This window comes from Cynocephalus volans, chromosome 14 (genome assembly GCF_027409185.1).
Source record: "Cynocephalus volans isolate mCynVol1 chromosome 14, mCynVol1.pri, whole genome shotgun sequence".
Lineage (NCBI taxonomy): Eukaryota > Metazoa > Chordata > Mammalia > Dermoptera > Cynocephalidae > Cynocephalus > Cynocephalus volans.
The window spans coordinates 34,604,313-34,620,460 of record NC_084473.1 but is presented as its reverse complement, the minus strand read 5'-3'; the positions used below and the strand labels follow the sequence as shown (position 1 = coordinate 34,620,460).

At 37.3% G+C, this 16,148-nt stretch overlaps 1 protein-coding gene across 2 annotated transcripts in view; it reads left to right on the top strand.

Annotated features, from left to right (window-relative positions):
- FEZ2 (fasciculation and elongation protein zeta 2) overlaps positions 1–16,148 on the top strand; it is a 40,390-nt gene that overhangs the window by 11,909 nt on the left and 12,333 nt on the right. For both annotated transcript variants that reach the window (XM_063078225.1, XM_063078226.1), the window contains exons 4-5: positions 1,521–1,662; positions 3,082–3,350. In XM_063078225.1, the coding sequence (XP_062934295.1) occupies positions 1,521–1,662; positions 3,082–3,350 (411 nt within the window). The remainder of the gene's footprint in view (positions 1–1,520; positions 1,663–3,081; positions 3,351–16,148) is intronic.

Genomic DNA, 16,148 nt, shown 5'->3' with positions numbered 1-16,148 from the left:
AAAATTATTAGCACATATTGGAAGTACATATCGTGTACTCCAGAAAGAAGTGAGCCTCATTCCTGTGGAATGCTCTAGTAATGTCAACACTGTATTCATTTAAAACCAGCCAAATCAGCTTCCTCATTTTCTGAATACCCTTCTCATCTCTTTGTTTTATCAAAATGTGATGCGTGAACTTCTTCCTGAAATAAAATGTTCAATGGCTACTCAGACTGTGAATTCTACCACACCCTATTTTTAGGAGGGAAAGAGAAGGTCAGTAAGGAGATACAGTAAGGTTGGGAGGAGTACACTAAAAAAGTGCATTGAAAATATGATATTTTGATGCTCCTGAGTCATATTTGTGGTTGGATTGGTCTAGGCCTGGAAAGAGCATGGTGCTTAAAAAGCAAGATGATAATAGATTAGAGGGCTGTTTTGAGTTAGAACATGATATTCCAGGGAAAGACGTGACCCGGAGGTTCATTTGTGCCCCAGTTATCTTCCTGAGTAGCATAAACTATCCCTGTTTTTACGACTTTGAGAAACAGATTCTGTGGCCTCCTTGAGTGTCCCATTGTACTGTTTTACAGTGCCTGTTTTGGAAAAATCTTATGATTAACACAATTCTATCTCCTTCAGATTTACTGTCGTTTCTCCTCAGTAGACATGCTACCTGTTAAGCTTGTTGATTCATAAAGCATGTTAAATAAGCTCGTGCTGTCTTACTCCTTCATTTAATTGTTTAGTAGGGTTTTTTTTTAAACCTTAGGTTCTTTTTTTCTAACCATTGAGTAATTTTTCTGGCTTTCCACTAAGTTTTTGCTGAGTTCTATATCCTTCTGAAGTTTTGAAATTTGGAACGGGGTAAGATACTGTTGTAAGATTTGAGCAGAGTTGCGTATGACAGTAGGTCATTGTTTAAAAGGTGATGTATTTCTGAAGTTTTCCTGCTTCATGCAGCGTTTCTTTTGTCTTTAAGCTCATACATTTTAAATAATTTTTAAATATCCTTTTATTTTTCATTGAATTAATATATGAAATTCTTTTTTTGTTGTTAAAGGAAAATTTTGCTACCATAGAGGTAATTTCCTGTTTTATATAAACATTTTTTATTCTATTGTGTTTTCTAAATTTTATGTCAGATTTTTGGTTAGAATGAGTACTTGCATGTATATTTACTTTCTTTTAACTGTAACTTTATGATCTGGTTCTGGCATGTTTGATGTAAATTATATATGTGTTGGCAGCACTATTTCTCATACATTGCAGGTTCTGGTAGGGCTTACTGAATCATGATAGACATATTAAATTATATTCTACTTAATTTGTGTTTAGTTTATTGTAAATTTTTTGGATAAGCCATGTTCACTCTTACAACCAAAAATTTGATTATTCAGAACACCTATTCCTGCACACTTTTGGTTAGTGGAGAATTTAGTGCATTTCTACTCTGGTTGTCTCAGGTGAGCACTGTGTTCCAGGTAGATAATGTTTCCCTTATATATTTGATTAACAGTGGTATGTTATTTTGGAAGGTTATCGAAGAAATTGAAGAAATGATGCAGGAATCACCGGACCCAGAAGACGATGAAACCCCCACACAGTCAGATCGGCTTTCAATGCTTTCCCAGGAAATTCAGACTCTTACGAGGTCTAGTACAAGCAGTTATGAAGAGAGTAAGAGACCCTACTTAAATCAGTGCTCTTTGTGCTTTTGTCTTTATCAAATGTGTAGCACGACCATCTCCAGAAAGCTTTGATTCTCATAGGCTGGGTTACATACCCTGTGGTGGCCCTCCAGTAGTACTATGGACATATTTTTGTCTTTGCTCAGAGACTGTTATGTTCACCTTTGAACCGTTTGTTAGTTTGCTATGGCTGCCCTCACAAAGCACCATCAGACTGGGTGGCTTAAACAACAGAACTTTTTTTTCTCATAGTTCTAGAGGCTAGAAATCTGCAGTCAAGGTGCTGGCAGGGGTGATTTCTTCTGAGGCCTCTCTCCTTGGCTTACATAGATGGTCAACTTCTCCCCATGACTTCACGTCATCTTCCTTTATACCTGTGTCCAAATTTTCTCTTCCTATAAAGACAGCAGTCAGATTGGATTAGGTAACCCACCCAGATGACCTCATTTTAACTTAATTACAGCCAAGCACCACAAAACGACAATTCAGTAAACGACAGCCTACATATACAACAGTGGTGTAAGATTATAATACTGTATTTTTACTGTACCCTTTCTATGTTTAGATATGTTTAGGTACAAAAATACCATTGTGTTACAATTACCTACAGTGCTCAGTACAGTAACATGCAGTGCAGGTTTGTAGCCTGGAAGCCATAAGTTAGACCTCACAGCCTCGGTGTGTAGTGGGCTATACCATCGAGGTTTATGTGAGGACACTCTATGGTGTTGGCACAACAACGAAATTGCCTAAGGACATGTTTCTCAGAATGTGTCCCTGTCATTGAGCAACAATGATTGTACCTGTATAAAGACTGTCTCCAAGTGCAGTCACATCCTGAGGTACTGGGGATTAGGAGTTCAACCATGTCCTATCTCTCACATGAGGGAAAGTGCTGAGAAAAAACTGAAATGGGGTTTCAGGGAATACTGTTCCTTTTCATCTTCCCAGTCTTCAACAAAATTCACAAATTGGGGCATATGGGATTAAATACGTATTTAGTTTAATTCTTTCAAATCGACTCCCTCTCTCTTCAGAAGTGTCCCAGACCCTGCTAGGTTGCTTGCAGTCCCTTGTCTGAGGGCAGTTTCTGTTCTCTCCCTCTGCCGTGTGTTTGTTCTTTTCTTCGTCTGAGCTTTCTCAGTCTTGACTGAAGTACTACTCATGGGATGACTGATTTACACAAGTGAAAAGTGTTGTTACACTTCTCTTCTCAGCTGGCTTTGACTTTGCTCACCTACCTCTACTCAGACCTGCCTACCGGAAATTGTAGGATTCTAAGAAGATTACAAAAAGTCAGCTTAGTCGCTTCGAATTTGATTTCTTGCTCATTGGCATAAAACACTCTTTTGTGCTGCCTTCAAACATTTTTGTCTTAGCATCTGCTGTAATTTGTCTTTGGTCATAGGGGTAAAAAGGCTTTCAGTATCTGGATTAAATGAACTCCTGGAAGAAATTGAGACTGCCATTAAGGAATACTCCGAGGAGCTGGTGCAGCAGTTGGCCCTACGAGATGAACTGGAGTTTGAGAAGGAAGTGAAAAACAGCTTTATTTCTGTTCTTATCGAAGTGCAAAACAAGCAGAAAGAGCACAAAGAAACGGCTAAAAAGAAAAAGAAACTCAAAAACGGCAGCTCTCAGACTGGGAAGAATGAGAAGAGTCATATGCCGGGCACAGTAAGTGATGTTTTGTAGGAGGCATCAAGCCCTGGAAATGGGTTCCGTGGTCCCAGCACACTGGACCAGTGGCAGGTGCAGCAGGTCGCATGTGCGCAGGAGTGTTGTGCCTCCAACCAGAGCACCACAGGGATTTTATCCCAGAGGACCCCTGGGCTCAGCTTCTTCAGAAGAGTATTTTCTTGGTGAGGGGTGTAATGGTGACCTGCATAATTCAATACTGACATGTTCAGGAGGGAAGTAAGTGGAAGGAAGAGGCGGAAAGAAGGAGTGTGTCTTAAAGAAAAGAAGCTTTAGCAAGTGACCATTTTTTAATATATCAAAATATTAATGGTGGTTATTTCTGTTTGGCTAGTGGGCTTATGAATCGTTTTATATTTTCTTATTTTTGCTTAACTCTTATGAATTGTGTAACAAGAAGTTAAAAGGGGATTTATTTAAAGAGAGCAGAACTGCGCTGAGCCTAAAAGTATAAACTGATTTGTAAACCGGTTCCTCCTGTTTTATCAGTGTGGTTGGAATATGAGGACGTTAGTGGCAGTTGTGGTATATCAGCCATTTGGCCTCGTATTTGGCAGACTATGATATTATTCACTGCTGCAAACAAGTTTAGAATATTTGAAAGTTTGACTCTATAAGGTTTTTTGTTTTCCGTTTTTGTCATTTTTCTTATGTGGGCCTATTAATTTCACTTGCTTAAACTTTATCATAAACATTAACTGTTGGTTATATGTGATGCATTCCCTTACTGATCTTATGGCTATTTCATTTTTCTGTGATCACTTGAGTCCTTGTACATTCCTACCTTTGTTTTGTCTGTGTGAGAAGAAATGTCACTTTTATTTTTAGAGTGTAATGGTTGGGCAAAGGGATCCATTTTTCTAAAGGGAATGTAACTTTTTAATTCATGATACTGATAACATGATAATACAAATCACAAACTGGCTATTATGGCCTGCAATAATATAAATTCTGTCTTTGAGTAAGTGTTGGTTTTTTCCCTAAAGAATACATACTAGAGAAATAGGTCTCATGAACCAGATGCTGATGGAATCCTAGAAAAAGAATACAGTTCTAGTTTACTGGGCCACCAATGAGCAGTTAATACAAACAAAACATATTTTACCCTACAGTCCTTTCATTATACTCTTATTAGCCTGTGGATAAACTCACGTTTTCTTAGGGTAATGTCCATTTATACATAGTTAAAAAGGACATAGCTAATAAACTGACTTTGAGAAGGTTCTCAGATATCTTTTATTTTTGAGAAATGGCAGTATTGATTTAATAGGTATTTATTTAGTCATTCCTAGTGACTGCTCTGAAAAAAACAAACCCACTTTTGTTTGAATGTATAGTCCTGGCAAATTTACTTTAAAATGTTGGGGACAATATTTTGCATTTGCATCTCAAATTTTTAAAAATTGCACCCTTTAAATTGCCCTATTATACTAGTGGGATTAAATAAAATATTTAGTTAAAAAGTCATAGCATGGTTGGTAATTTCTGCCTCTCTGCTTTTAGGATTACATGTAAATCCTCCATTTATTGGTGTTAACTTTTAGCTGAGAAAATTAAATTTGTCCCTAGAGGATTTAAAGGCTTCTTTTTGTAATTCCCATATAAGAAGGGTTAGAGTGGATCCACTGTGTAATTTTGCATGGCATTTATATGGAGAAATGTATTTGGCAAGGCAATGGTTAGGTCTCATTTGAACCTTCATTTGTCTTGAAATAGATTCATATTCATAGTTAACAGTGAATTTTTTTCACATATTTGAACTTGTGAAGTTGCTTCTTGAATCCTGATCTACTGTTTGTGTCAAAAATTTTAATTGGGACAGTAAAGCTTGTGGTAGTAGTTTCTTGTATCTTTATTTAGCATTTCTCCTGAAATGCTGGAGAAAGACCATCCCATCTGTGACACAAGCAGCCCGAAACCTATGATTCTGAAAATAGTGGTAGGTGGTTCAGAAGAGCCCTACGGTGAAATGGCCAGTTGGATAACTAGATTCCAGGAGATATTACTTTCCCAAACATTTTGTATAACATGCAGTTTTGGCAAGGCCTGTTGTCTATGAGTTAGCTATCATCAGTGATACTAATTTTTTAAAAATGTTGACCTTATAGATGTCATGTATCATCTGTTTTTCCAGTGACATCAGTTACTTTTTTCTTCCTACCTGAGATATTTTTGTTTTATTAGCAGGACTTAGACTTTCTCCTTAAGCAGGGAATAGCTTCCTTCCATTTTTCTTCAAGCATATTTAATTGAAACAATATATCAGTTTGTAGTTGGTATAACACTTTATCCATAATTGCTAGCTTGTTCTCTTTGGTTCAGAGGTATTCCAGTGAAATATCTGGGTGGGAATAGTGCAAAGTTAAACTCTTTAGGTGATAATTGTGGAGACATATTTGTTTCAAACATTTGCTGCAGTGAAAAAAAAGGGGGGGACTAGAGGTGCTATTTAGAGCATTAGAAAATTTATTATAGCATGAAAATATAGTAAATACTGAAGAAAATATTGAGTATCTTATAATGTGAAATGTTATCTTGATTTGAGTTGTAATTTTTAAAATAATCATAATGTTGTATGTTGGACAAGATGAAACAGTATTCATTCATTTGGCACATATTTGTGCAGCGCTTTTCTAGTGCCACTGGGCACTACAGTGGCAAATAAAACATCCAAGGCTCATGCCCTCCTGGAGTTTATATTCTAACGAGGGAGACAGTCAATAAACAAAGAAAAGAACAAATAGATGATTTCATTTCAGGTAGTAATAAATGCCATGAAGAAGTTGTTTGGGATCTGTTTTAGATAGGGTGGTAACTATGTCACTGCTTCTCTTGACTGGCAAGGGAGGCTGCTCGGTCCCTTTCCAACTCTCAGTTTGGAGGGGAGGTTGAAGGAATAGATCTCTTTGGGAAATGCGATTCAGGAGAGCAGAAGACTTTGTATTTCCTTTGTGCTGATTTGCAGCATCTGGAGGGGCAGATGGGTAGGTGACAGTGGAATTGTTGAAGGGTACTGTCTGTCTATCAGTATGGTGACCTACATGCATTTCTTTGAACTGACCATGCTGTTTTAGGTCTTGGTGCTTCTGTATATTGTACCCTTTTTCTGGAATGGATCTCCTTACCTGTTCTCCATGTGGGAGATTTTTTTTTTTTTTTTAAATTCATCCTTCAAAATCATGGTCAAGCATTGTCCTCCTTTCTTAGACACTTCCTCAATGATTCTTCTTCCAATGCAGCATTGACTCTCTCTCCTTCTTTTGGGGTTAGTATTACTCCTCTTAACTATTTCTATGAGCACTGTTGTGACCATCTTGTAATTTTTTGTTTTCATGGCTGTCTCCTTTATGGTTCCCTAAGGATAGGAAATTTACTTTTTTTGTTATCCTTTTGTCTAACATTAGGTACCTACTAAACTTAAGCTGAATTAATGGTGAGTGAAAAGTTAACTTCCAAATCTATATTTCTACCCTGAACCTTTCTGTCAGGGGTCAAACCCATGGGGACTGACTGAATAGCATATTGATTAAGAGCTTTGGGTTAACTGCTGTGTTTGAATCCTGGTCCTGCCAATGGATAGAGATGCCTTTGAGTTTTGGAGAGATTAAGTGAAATTATGTAGGTAAGTCTAGCATACACCCTGAGGAAATACTAGTTATTGTATATGTCCAACCACATACTAGACATTTCCCCTCAGATCTCAGATATCTTTAGGAATTCTGAATTTATACTATCAAACCAAAGTTGCTATTTTCTTAAAACTGAATTTTTAAAAAAATATCTCTTCTTTTGGTTAATGAAACTACACTCTAACCACTCACTGAAACCTGTAGAATTTCTAGGTCAAAGAATGTGCAGTTTTAAAGATTTTTAAATGACCAGCTTTTCAAAGTGTTCTACAGAAGTGTAACCCAGTAACAGCATAAGAATGACCATTTCCCCACACCTCCCACCAACAATAGATTTTATTAGCCTTTTAATATATATTGATTAGATAGGCAAACAGTTGTTTGGCCTGCAGACCATTTGTATTCTTTCATGAGTTGCCTGTGGGGCCGTATTTGAGATGTTTTTCACAGGTACTCATGAGGATGCCATACTCTTGATGTCGTAGTACCACACTGTGCTGTAATCGTTAGCTTAAATCTCTTCTCTGGCAGAGTGCAGGCTCCCTAAGGGCACATTCACACTGTCTCTCCAGCATCTCTTAATTTCTGGTTCTTCGCACATCACTTAATGCATGTTTGTTGAACTGAAATTTTACCATAAAGGAGATTGAGTCTCAGAGGATTTGGATTTGTGGTATTTGAATTATTATTGTTCTATTGGGGATTCTGTTTATATCAAACGTCTTCACAGCTCATTGAATTTCAGTGGCAGTTCCCATGCGTACAAGGATAATTTGAAGTAGGCCAGATTATGTTTTAATTTAGTAATTGCTGTTCACGTAGAGTTATCTGAAGTTGTACAGACATTATTGCTTCCCTGCTTAGCATCATATCTTAGTAAGCTTATATGTATGAAAATGGACATACTTACCTTTTGAGCATCCAGTAATATCTCTGATTTAAAGGTCACAAGTAAGGTTGCTTATTCTGAGAATATGGTTGAGAAGTTAGGAATCTGTGTATCTTGTGTTTGCTATAATCACTGTGAGCTTTCAAGAGAGAATTTCTAGTGTGTTATACTCACCACCATTAAAAACATGTAACTGCTTCAACCTACCCTGAAAAAGTTTATCCTGAAAACTTTTGGGATATTAGCAATCAGTGACTAACGGGTACTGGAGAAAGCAAGAAATGCCATTGTAAAAAGAATCATATTACTCTAATTTACTGCTTTTGGGAATTGGGAAGGTAATTGCTTAAAGATGGGGGAGAGCTAGGGCTTAGATGATAAATACTCTTTCTTGTATATATTTTCTTTTATAGATGCATTGCTCTGTCTTTGTGACTCACTTAGCTCATATTATGACTAATAGCCAATCTATTTTGTTTTATTTTTATATGCAAAAATGCCCTGGTAATAGTTTTTCACTTAATCTTGACTGAAGCTGACTTTAAGGTAAGAGAAATTTATTTTTATTTAGACAGCTACTATTAGATCATCCTGAAGTTATCCTAAATTGTCCTAGATCTAAGCCTAGAAGGACCTAGCTTTTCCCCCCTGCTTCTTTTTAATTTGGAATTTTTTAATTGCACATTTGCTAAGATGATTTAGGCCAGGGATTGGCAAGGAAAACTACTGCCCAAGGGCTAAATCAACCCTCTGCCTGTTTTATAAATAAAGTTTTATTGCAACATAGCCACGTCCATTCATTTGCATATCATCTATGGCTGCTTTGGTGCCATACGGAGAGGAATTGAGAAGCTGCAACAGAGACGGTGTGTCCTGCAAAGCCTAAAATAATTACTGTCCGGCCTTTACAGAAAAAGATTGCCAGACCCTGATTTAGACATAGTAAAATTAAAAATTAGAAAAAAAAAAAAAGATATGAACTCCATTTAAGTGAGTTTGTATAGATAAAATGATCAGTATACTGTATCTAAAATTTATTATAAAATGTTGCCTTGTTTTATCCTATGGATGGGTTGAATTGTTCCTTTCCTCAGGGCCCCATCAGGAGAAGGCTGAGTTTTACCCACAGATGGTGACACCTTGGCCAGTCTCTCAGCTACTTGCCTCAGGCTCTCTGCCTGACAACTGACCTTTGTGCTGTGTATGTCTGAATCCCAGTAGCTAGGTGAAGAGAGCCAGCAGGTAGACCAGTGGTCTCTAGATTTGGGTACAAACAAAAGGAATAAAAACGTTGGCAGTTTCTTGGACACACTGTATTGATAAAAGGTTTAAGGGAAGATAGAAGAGAAGTAGAAAAGGGACTGAATTATTTCCCTCTTTACTAAGTAATGGTGCTTGAGAGGATAAATTCTGCCCCGTACACATACTCAAATGTAATTATTAATACATTTTCAACAATAATTTGCTGGTGATATTTGATAGTATTTCTCTGTATTTTTCCTTATTGCAAAGAGCATTTCCTAAAAATTAGTATTAGAGTCATGGAAGGTCATTGCAGGGTGGAGAGAAACTTAGATGTAGTGGATATTATTTTGATAATTCAAAACTATGAATTATTTTAGATGTGGAACAAATTTATGTTATGAAAGATAATATTGCCCAGAGAAATAAATGTTACCACCAGTTTTAAGCTGCTGGTGTTGGAGAGCTTTCATGACCCATCAATTAATGTAGTAAAAGTTAGGAATCCATTCTTGATTTCTTTATATCTTGGAGAGATCATTGTTAATATAACACAAGTTCACATAAAAGTCATAATGTGCCAGGAAATTGTATTCTTAAATGCTTAGTTTAGAGTATTCATAAGTATCAGGAAAGAATTTATAAAATTGCTGAGATTAATTATTTTACTCTAGTTTTAGTGGCTTTGAAAATGTTTGGCAATAATTCATATCCATATTAATATTAAATTGCACAAATATTTTTAAAAAGATCTTCAAATGCAAAAAGTTAAATTATTTGATACTATTCCACTTAACCCCCAACTTTGAAAATCTTTGTATCACATCTTTCTCCTCTGAAAATGACCTTATAAATAGGAGTTTAATATTCAAACATTTTCAAGTATTTATCTGCTTTGGTATAATTCATCTTTTCTAATTTACTTAGATTTTTTTTTTTTGAAAAAAAATACTTTTTGGTAGAAATAGCTTTTATAGCTGCTTTATAATTCACATTAAAATTATTTGATCTGAAGAAGTGTCAAAACAACTTTTACATCTTAAGCAATACATTGTCTTAATAATTTGAATACTTTTACTGTGTAATTTTTAACATTTGACTACTGTTTTTATTCTATATTTTTATAATGTTTTGTGTTTTGTTTAAGAATTTTAATTTATTAAAAATTAAAGCTACTATTCTATAAATTAATATTTGAAAATCTCCATTCAGACTATTGAAAATGATGTGATTTATGAAGAACAATAATTATGTTTTCATTTCACTTTCCTTTGAGCCTCTTGAGTATAAAGAATATTAATGAAGTAAGAGTAGATTAGAATGAGTCAGAAATAGATGAAGAACGTTCCTTAATTGCTTTTCCTAACCTTTTTTCTGACATTGAGTTTTGATATTGAGATTTTAAAAATATTTTATGGCTAGAGATCTGAGCCAGTTGTTGTCAGATGAGGCTGAGAGAAAAGTTTGGTAGCAGGAATTATCTGAATTTCCTGGCCCTCTTAGTTTTGCTTTTCCTGTCTTAGATCCTGCTTTCTGTGAAATTAGTGGGACTGGTGAATATGCTGTGCATGGAATGAGTTGGTATGTTTAGGATTCTAGAAAAGAATTAACAAACTACAACCCTATCTATTCAAAATATCTATGCAAACTAAACACTGTGTTTTTTAGTTTGCACAGTGTTTTCTAGCTCTTTTTATTGTTCAGAAAGACCTTGAATTGCCTAAAAGTGTTACTTGTTTTCTGTTTAAGCTTTTTGGCTGACTTCTATATTCAGTTGTAGACAGTAATGTCTTTTCTTCATGTTGACCTCAGTACTTCAAGCTAGGGGCTATCATCAGGAATTTATTATTTCTCAGTTGCAATTTTATTTATATTAGGAGAACTTGAAATACCGTTTTTGTTTTCCTGGAGAAAAGTAGAAAGATGTGGTATTTTATTTGTCTTTGGGATCTATGGCTAAGGAATATAGCTAACAATTTTTTGAATATTTATATTTGCTTAGCACTTTGCTAAATGCTTGTCATGGATGATTTCATTTAGCCTTCACAACAACCCTATAAAGTAGGTAGTGTTATGATTGCCATCTTGTAAATGAGTGAAGGCCACAGAGGCCTTTGCTCACAGAAGCAGCACGCACTGAGCTGAGGGTGTGCAGAGTTGTCTAGAGGTGGGTGCGAGGAGCCTGGGCCTGCACGTCCCTCTTCTGAACTGCACAGGTGTGTTGTGTGTGGCCATGGAGATTTTGGCCCATTTCTTTGTCTTTCAGACTTTTAAGATTTTTTAAATCCTCTATATCTTGTTTATGCTTTGTTGCTCCTGGTTTAGTGTGAGAGAAGTTTTCAGACAATGACTGATTTTGAGACCTTTAATACACACTCATGCCGGGGAAGGAAATACTCATGAGGCAGTTGTGAATATTCTCAGGGTAAATAATGTTACTGAAGCCTTGTATTGAGTAAACCCCTTCCTCTGTCCTTTCCACATTACTTTGGCACTTTGTCAGTAGTAAGCAGAACAATAAAATAAATACTGTAATGCTTAATCATTTTCCTGCTTATAAATGGGCTCATATCAAAAATTCTATTCCAAGAGGGACATTTTGCAGAACTATTAACTCCTTCTTAAAGACGCAGTGGGAAACAGATGGCAGATGACAGAGTTAACTTGACACTCAGAATCTTCACCAGCTCCTCACTTTGAACTTTTACTTCAGATTTGGAAGCGGTAGATTAAACGGAGGGAGGATTGGGCTTTCTGATGTACCTAATATTGCAGTTTATTTGAGTTAAACTATAACAAATCTTTAACGTCCTTCATTTCGTTTAGCATTCATAACGTTGAGACTTAGTTCTCTCAGTGCCTTGACATGTCTGTGGTACTTTTACCTGGAGAAACATTCAACAGAGAAATGCTCCCCTCCGCCCTTCCTCTCTTCCTCCTCTCCCCACCCCCTTTCTCTCTCTCTCCTCCTACTTATAAAATTTAAGCATAGAGAAAATCTTCCCTCTGGCCCAGTTAAGAACCATAAGCACCTAATAATACTGCATCTGCTCTCAAGGTTATAAATATAGTGTTTCTAAATGAGGTGACGTTTACTAAAAAGTAAATTTAATCTGCCTCTGAGGTTTTATCTTTTTAAAATTCATTTCACCTTCCAAAAGGGTGTATTGTTTTTTGGAAGTTATGGGGCCATCGTAAAACAGAATCTATCGTATGCTCTGCAGAGCTCTTTTCTATTTCTTCCTATTCTCATTACCTGAGTCTTTCTGTTCCTTTGTCCTTCTAGTTCATTATCTTCTACTTGCTGCTCTTTTATTACCCGAGGGGTTTTATATTTCTTAGTTGCTCCTTTGTTTTACAAACCATGCCAACATGATTATTTTATCTTACTTTATTAATCTCATGTTGATTTCCTAGACTAGATTCTTCAGTGGACATTTCAGAACTTCGTTATGGGCTCTTTTGACAAATAAAACTGTATGTCCTCTCGTGTCATCTTTCTTCTGTTAACACTCAGATTATTTCTACTTTTTGGATCTTTTTTCTTTCTCTCGTGCAAGAAGTCAGGAGGCCTCATGATATGGTGAAAAGATCACAGGCTCTGAGACTCTTGGGCTCTGGTGTTTGGAGCGTTAACAACTTCAGCTTAGCAGATATTTACAGATTCCTACTGTGCAAGTCACTGGGATGGAAAGATGAATGAGACTCAGTCTCTGTCCTCAGAATTTACTCACTTCCTCATAAGAAATAAAGCCATTGGAGTAGACAATTCTGAATGTACCATCTGTGTGTAATTCTGTCACTGTGGAGCACTTATATTATGGCCTTATGTGACCTTTTAGTCCTGTACTGCTATGTGTGTGTATGTATGTGGTTTTGATTTGCCTTCTTAAAAAATAATGTATCTTCTTGGTCGAGTGAATTCATAGGTTTACAGAATTTACAAAGAAGAAGACCTTTAAAAGTAATGTCATTTGATTATCTATTTCACAGGTGAGGAAACAGGCCTCAGCAGGTTTAGTGACTGCTCTCATGTCACACCGCTGGGAGGGAACTCAGGTCTCTGATATCTAGTGTAGTACTTTTGTATCCAAGCTGACTGTTTAAAAATTTTCTGATTCCAAATACTTTTGACTAAAGTGTGATTCCTAGTTTTATGCAAAAATCTGGAAGTATTTCACCAGTATGGGTAGTAATTGCTACAGAGTTTTGTAGTTTAAGTCATTGCCTATCAATCAGGTGCTTCCTCCTTACTGCGGACTGGTTTCTGTTTTTTGTAATATATAAAAGAAATATCTGACATTATTTCTATCCTTAAAAATTTTGAGAACTGAGTTGAATTTATGAAAAATTAACCTAACCAAAACTTTTTTTTCCCTCTGCTGTTTTTCTTTAGATCTTATGCCCTCTAGCTCCCAATAAAAATATCTTATTTTTTAAGAAAACATTTATTGATCCCCATTATGTTCCAGGCATGTGTAAAGGATGCAGAGTAAACTTTAGCACTTCAGGGGCATTCTGCCTATCAGGATGACAAACCATCCAATGTACTTTAGTGTTATGATTCTCAACTAGCCCAGTTTTGCCCCCCATGGGACATTAGTCAGTATCTGAAAAGCTTTGTCATTCTCACAACTGGTTGGGGTGGTGTTACTGGCATCCTAGTAAGTAGAGGCCAGAGATGTTGGTAAACATCCTGCAACCCACAGGATGCCCCACAACAAAGAGTTATCTGACCCAAAACGTCAGTAGTGTCAAGGTTGAGAAACCTAGGTATAGTTGTGATAATTGCTGTATTCCAAACAGCTGGTGTGTTTGTAGTATTTTCTGTGCCTGGCACTGTTCTGTAGTATTGCCTCTCATTTGGTTCAGGAGTCTGGGAAGGCTGAGTTGAATCCTGAGGACGGGGAAGGAGGAGGATGGGACAGGCATAGAGAGCAGATGGTGTGGTATATTATGTGCAGCCACCTGGAGGTGAAGGGGCATCTGAGGAAAGGCAAGCTGTTCATTATGGCTAAAGCTAGAAGTCGAGGGAGAAAGCTAGAAGGTGAGGAACAAAGTAACTCAAGAGGAGTCCGTGGAAATTGCAAAGTGGAAGCCAGAATATGGATGGCTCTGTATGCCATTCTGAGGCATTTGGTCTTTACTTAAAGACTGTAAAAAAGCAAAAAGAGGTTTTAAGTAGGGTAATTACATGTTCAGATTTGTCTTGTGGAAGGGTAACTTCAGTGGTTTCAAGGAGAACTATTGGAAGGAAGCAGCTTGAGAAAAGGATTTGATTAGGACGCTGTTGCAGTCATTCCTGGAAGAATTGAGCCAAGGAAGTGACAGTAGGGATGGAAAAATACTTGAATGTCAAAGATATTAAAAAGGTTGAATCGATTGGTTGAGGCACCAGGGACAGGACGAGTTAGGGTCGGGTCTTTGGTTCCTGACTTGGGCAAGCATAGGAAAACACAGGCACCTCTTCCCAAAGGAAGGTGTGTGATTGTTGCTGACAGTGACTGCAGCTGGCCTCATGCCCGCCATCTTTGGGGCATGTCTGTCTTTTCTGTTAGCCCCTATGGTCCAAAGGTTAAGCCAGCTATTCTAACACATCCCAGCACACAACGTGGGAGAGAGAACAGGGTTGCTGCAAGAAAAAGTTGTTATTGGAAGCATGGGAGAATGGACAAGCTCAGTAGCTACTGTGTCACATCCTGCTGGAGAAGAGTAAGACTCCCACGCACTAGCTGCAGAGCCAACTCCTCAGTTGGCCTGTTTGGCTGCTTTTGGTTTTGTTCTCTGAGAAGATCTCCTTTGCCATGGTCCTTTGGGGCTCATCTGGGATGGGTGTATAATTCATCTTCTAGCTCAGATGTCACCTCCTCTGAGAGCTTTTCTCTGACCTCCTTATATAAAGTAGGCATCCAGTTTTTAATCGCCCTGTTGGATCTGTCAGAAGGCCATGCTTTATCTGCAATTATCTAGTTCATTTACTTGTTTTGGTTTTTGTGCCCCCCTTACCTGAAATGTAAGGTCAGGAGGGTGGGAAGGGCCTTGGCTGACGTGTGCACTTTCAATCCCTAATACCTGCAATAGTATCTGACTCAGTATATTTTTTGAAAGAATGAGTAAATGAATGTAGAAAGAAGAACAGGTTTTTATTTTTTTGTTTGTTTTTTGTTGGGGGAGAGGAGGATGAATTCAGTTTTCGATATGATGAGTTTTAGGAATATAGATATTAAATATAGATAGGAATATAGAAATGTCCAATAGTCCATTAAACATAAATAGGTACAAATGTCCAACTGGCCATTAGACATACAAGTCTGAAGCTGAGAAGGGAAATTACAATGAGGGTAGCTGACATTTACTGAGCCCTTACCCTGTGCCAGTCTCTGTTCTAAGCACTTTACTGACCTTAGTAAAGTGGAGCTATAGATTTACGGAAGCAGAAGTTGAAACTATTGAGTGGTAATGTCCAGAGAGCATACATGAGAAAAAATAGGGACAGAATCCTGGGGAACACTGGTACGTAAGAGATGAATAAGGAAAGAGACACAAAATCCTGGGGAACACTGGTATGTAAGAGATGAACAAAGAAAGAGGCACCTCTCAGAAGAAGCAACCAGAGAGGCAGGGGGGAGTCTGGGAGTGGGGGGTGTCTAAGAATCCAGGGAAGGGGTTCAGGGAGGAGGGGTTCCTGGATGTTCCAGAGAGTTCTGAAAAGTGTCTGTGGACTTTAGCAACGAAGAAAAGATGTTGGGAAGAGCTGTTTCAGGAAACCTTAGGGAAAGGAAATAATTTGAAGTTTTGAGAATTTAAAGTTGCTATTGGGAAGGAGCTAGTTGAGAGAGAGAATTTGAAAATGCGGTGAAGGGAGAAAACTGTTACCGTGTGATTTCTGAGGAGGTGGGAGTTGATGGCAACTGGAGGATTGGGTGGAGGAACGTTCTCGGTCATATCTTTTTAGTGTGTTTCTTTGTTTTTTGCATAGAACTTTCTGATTTTCTTGTTCTGTGATTTTCTGGGGGA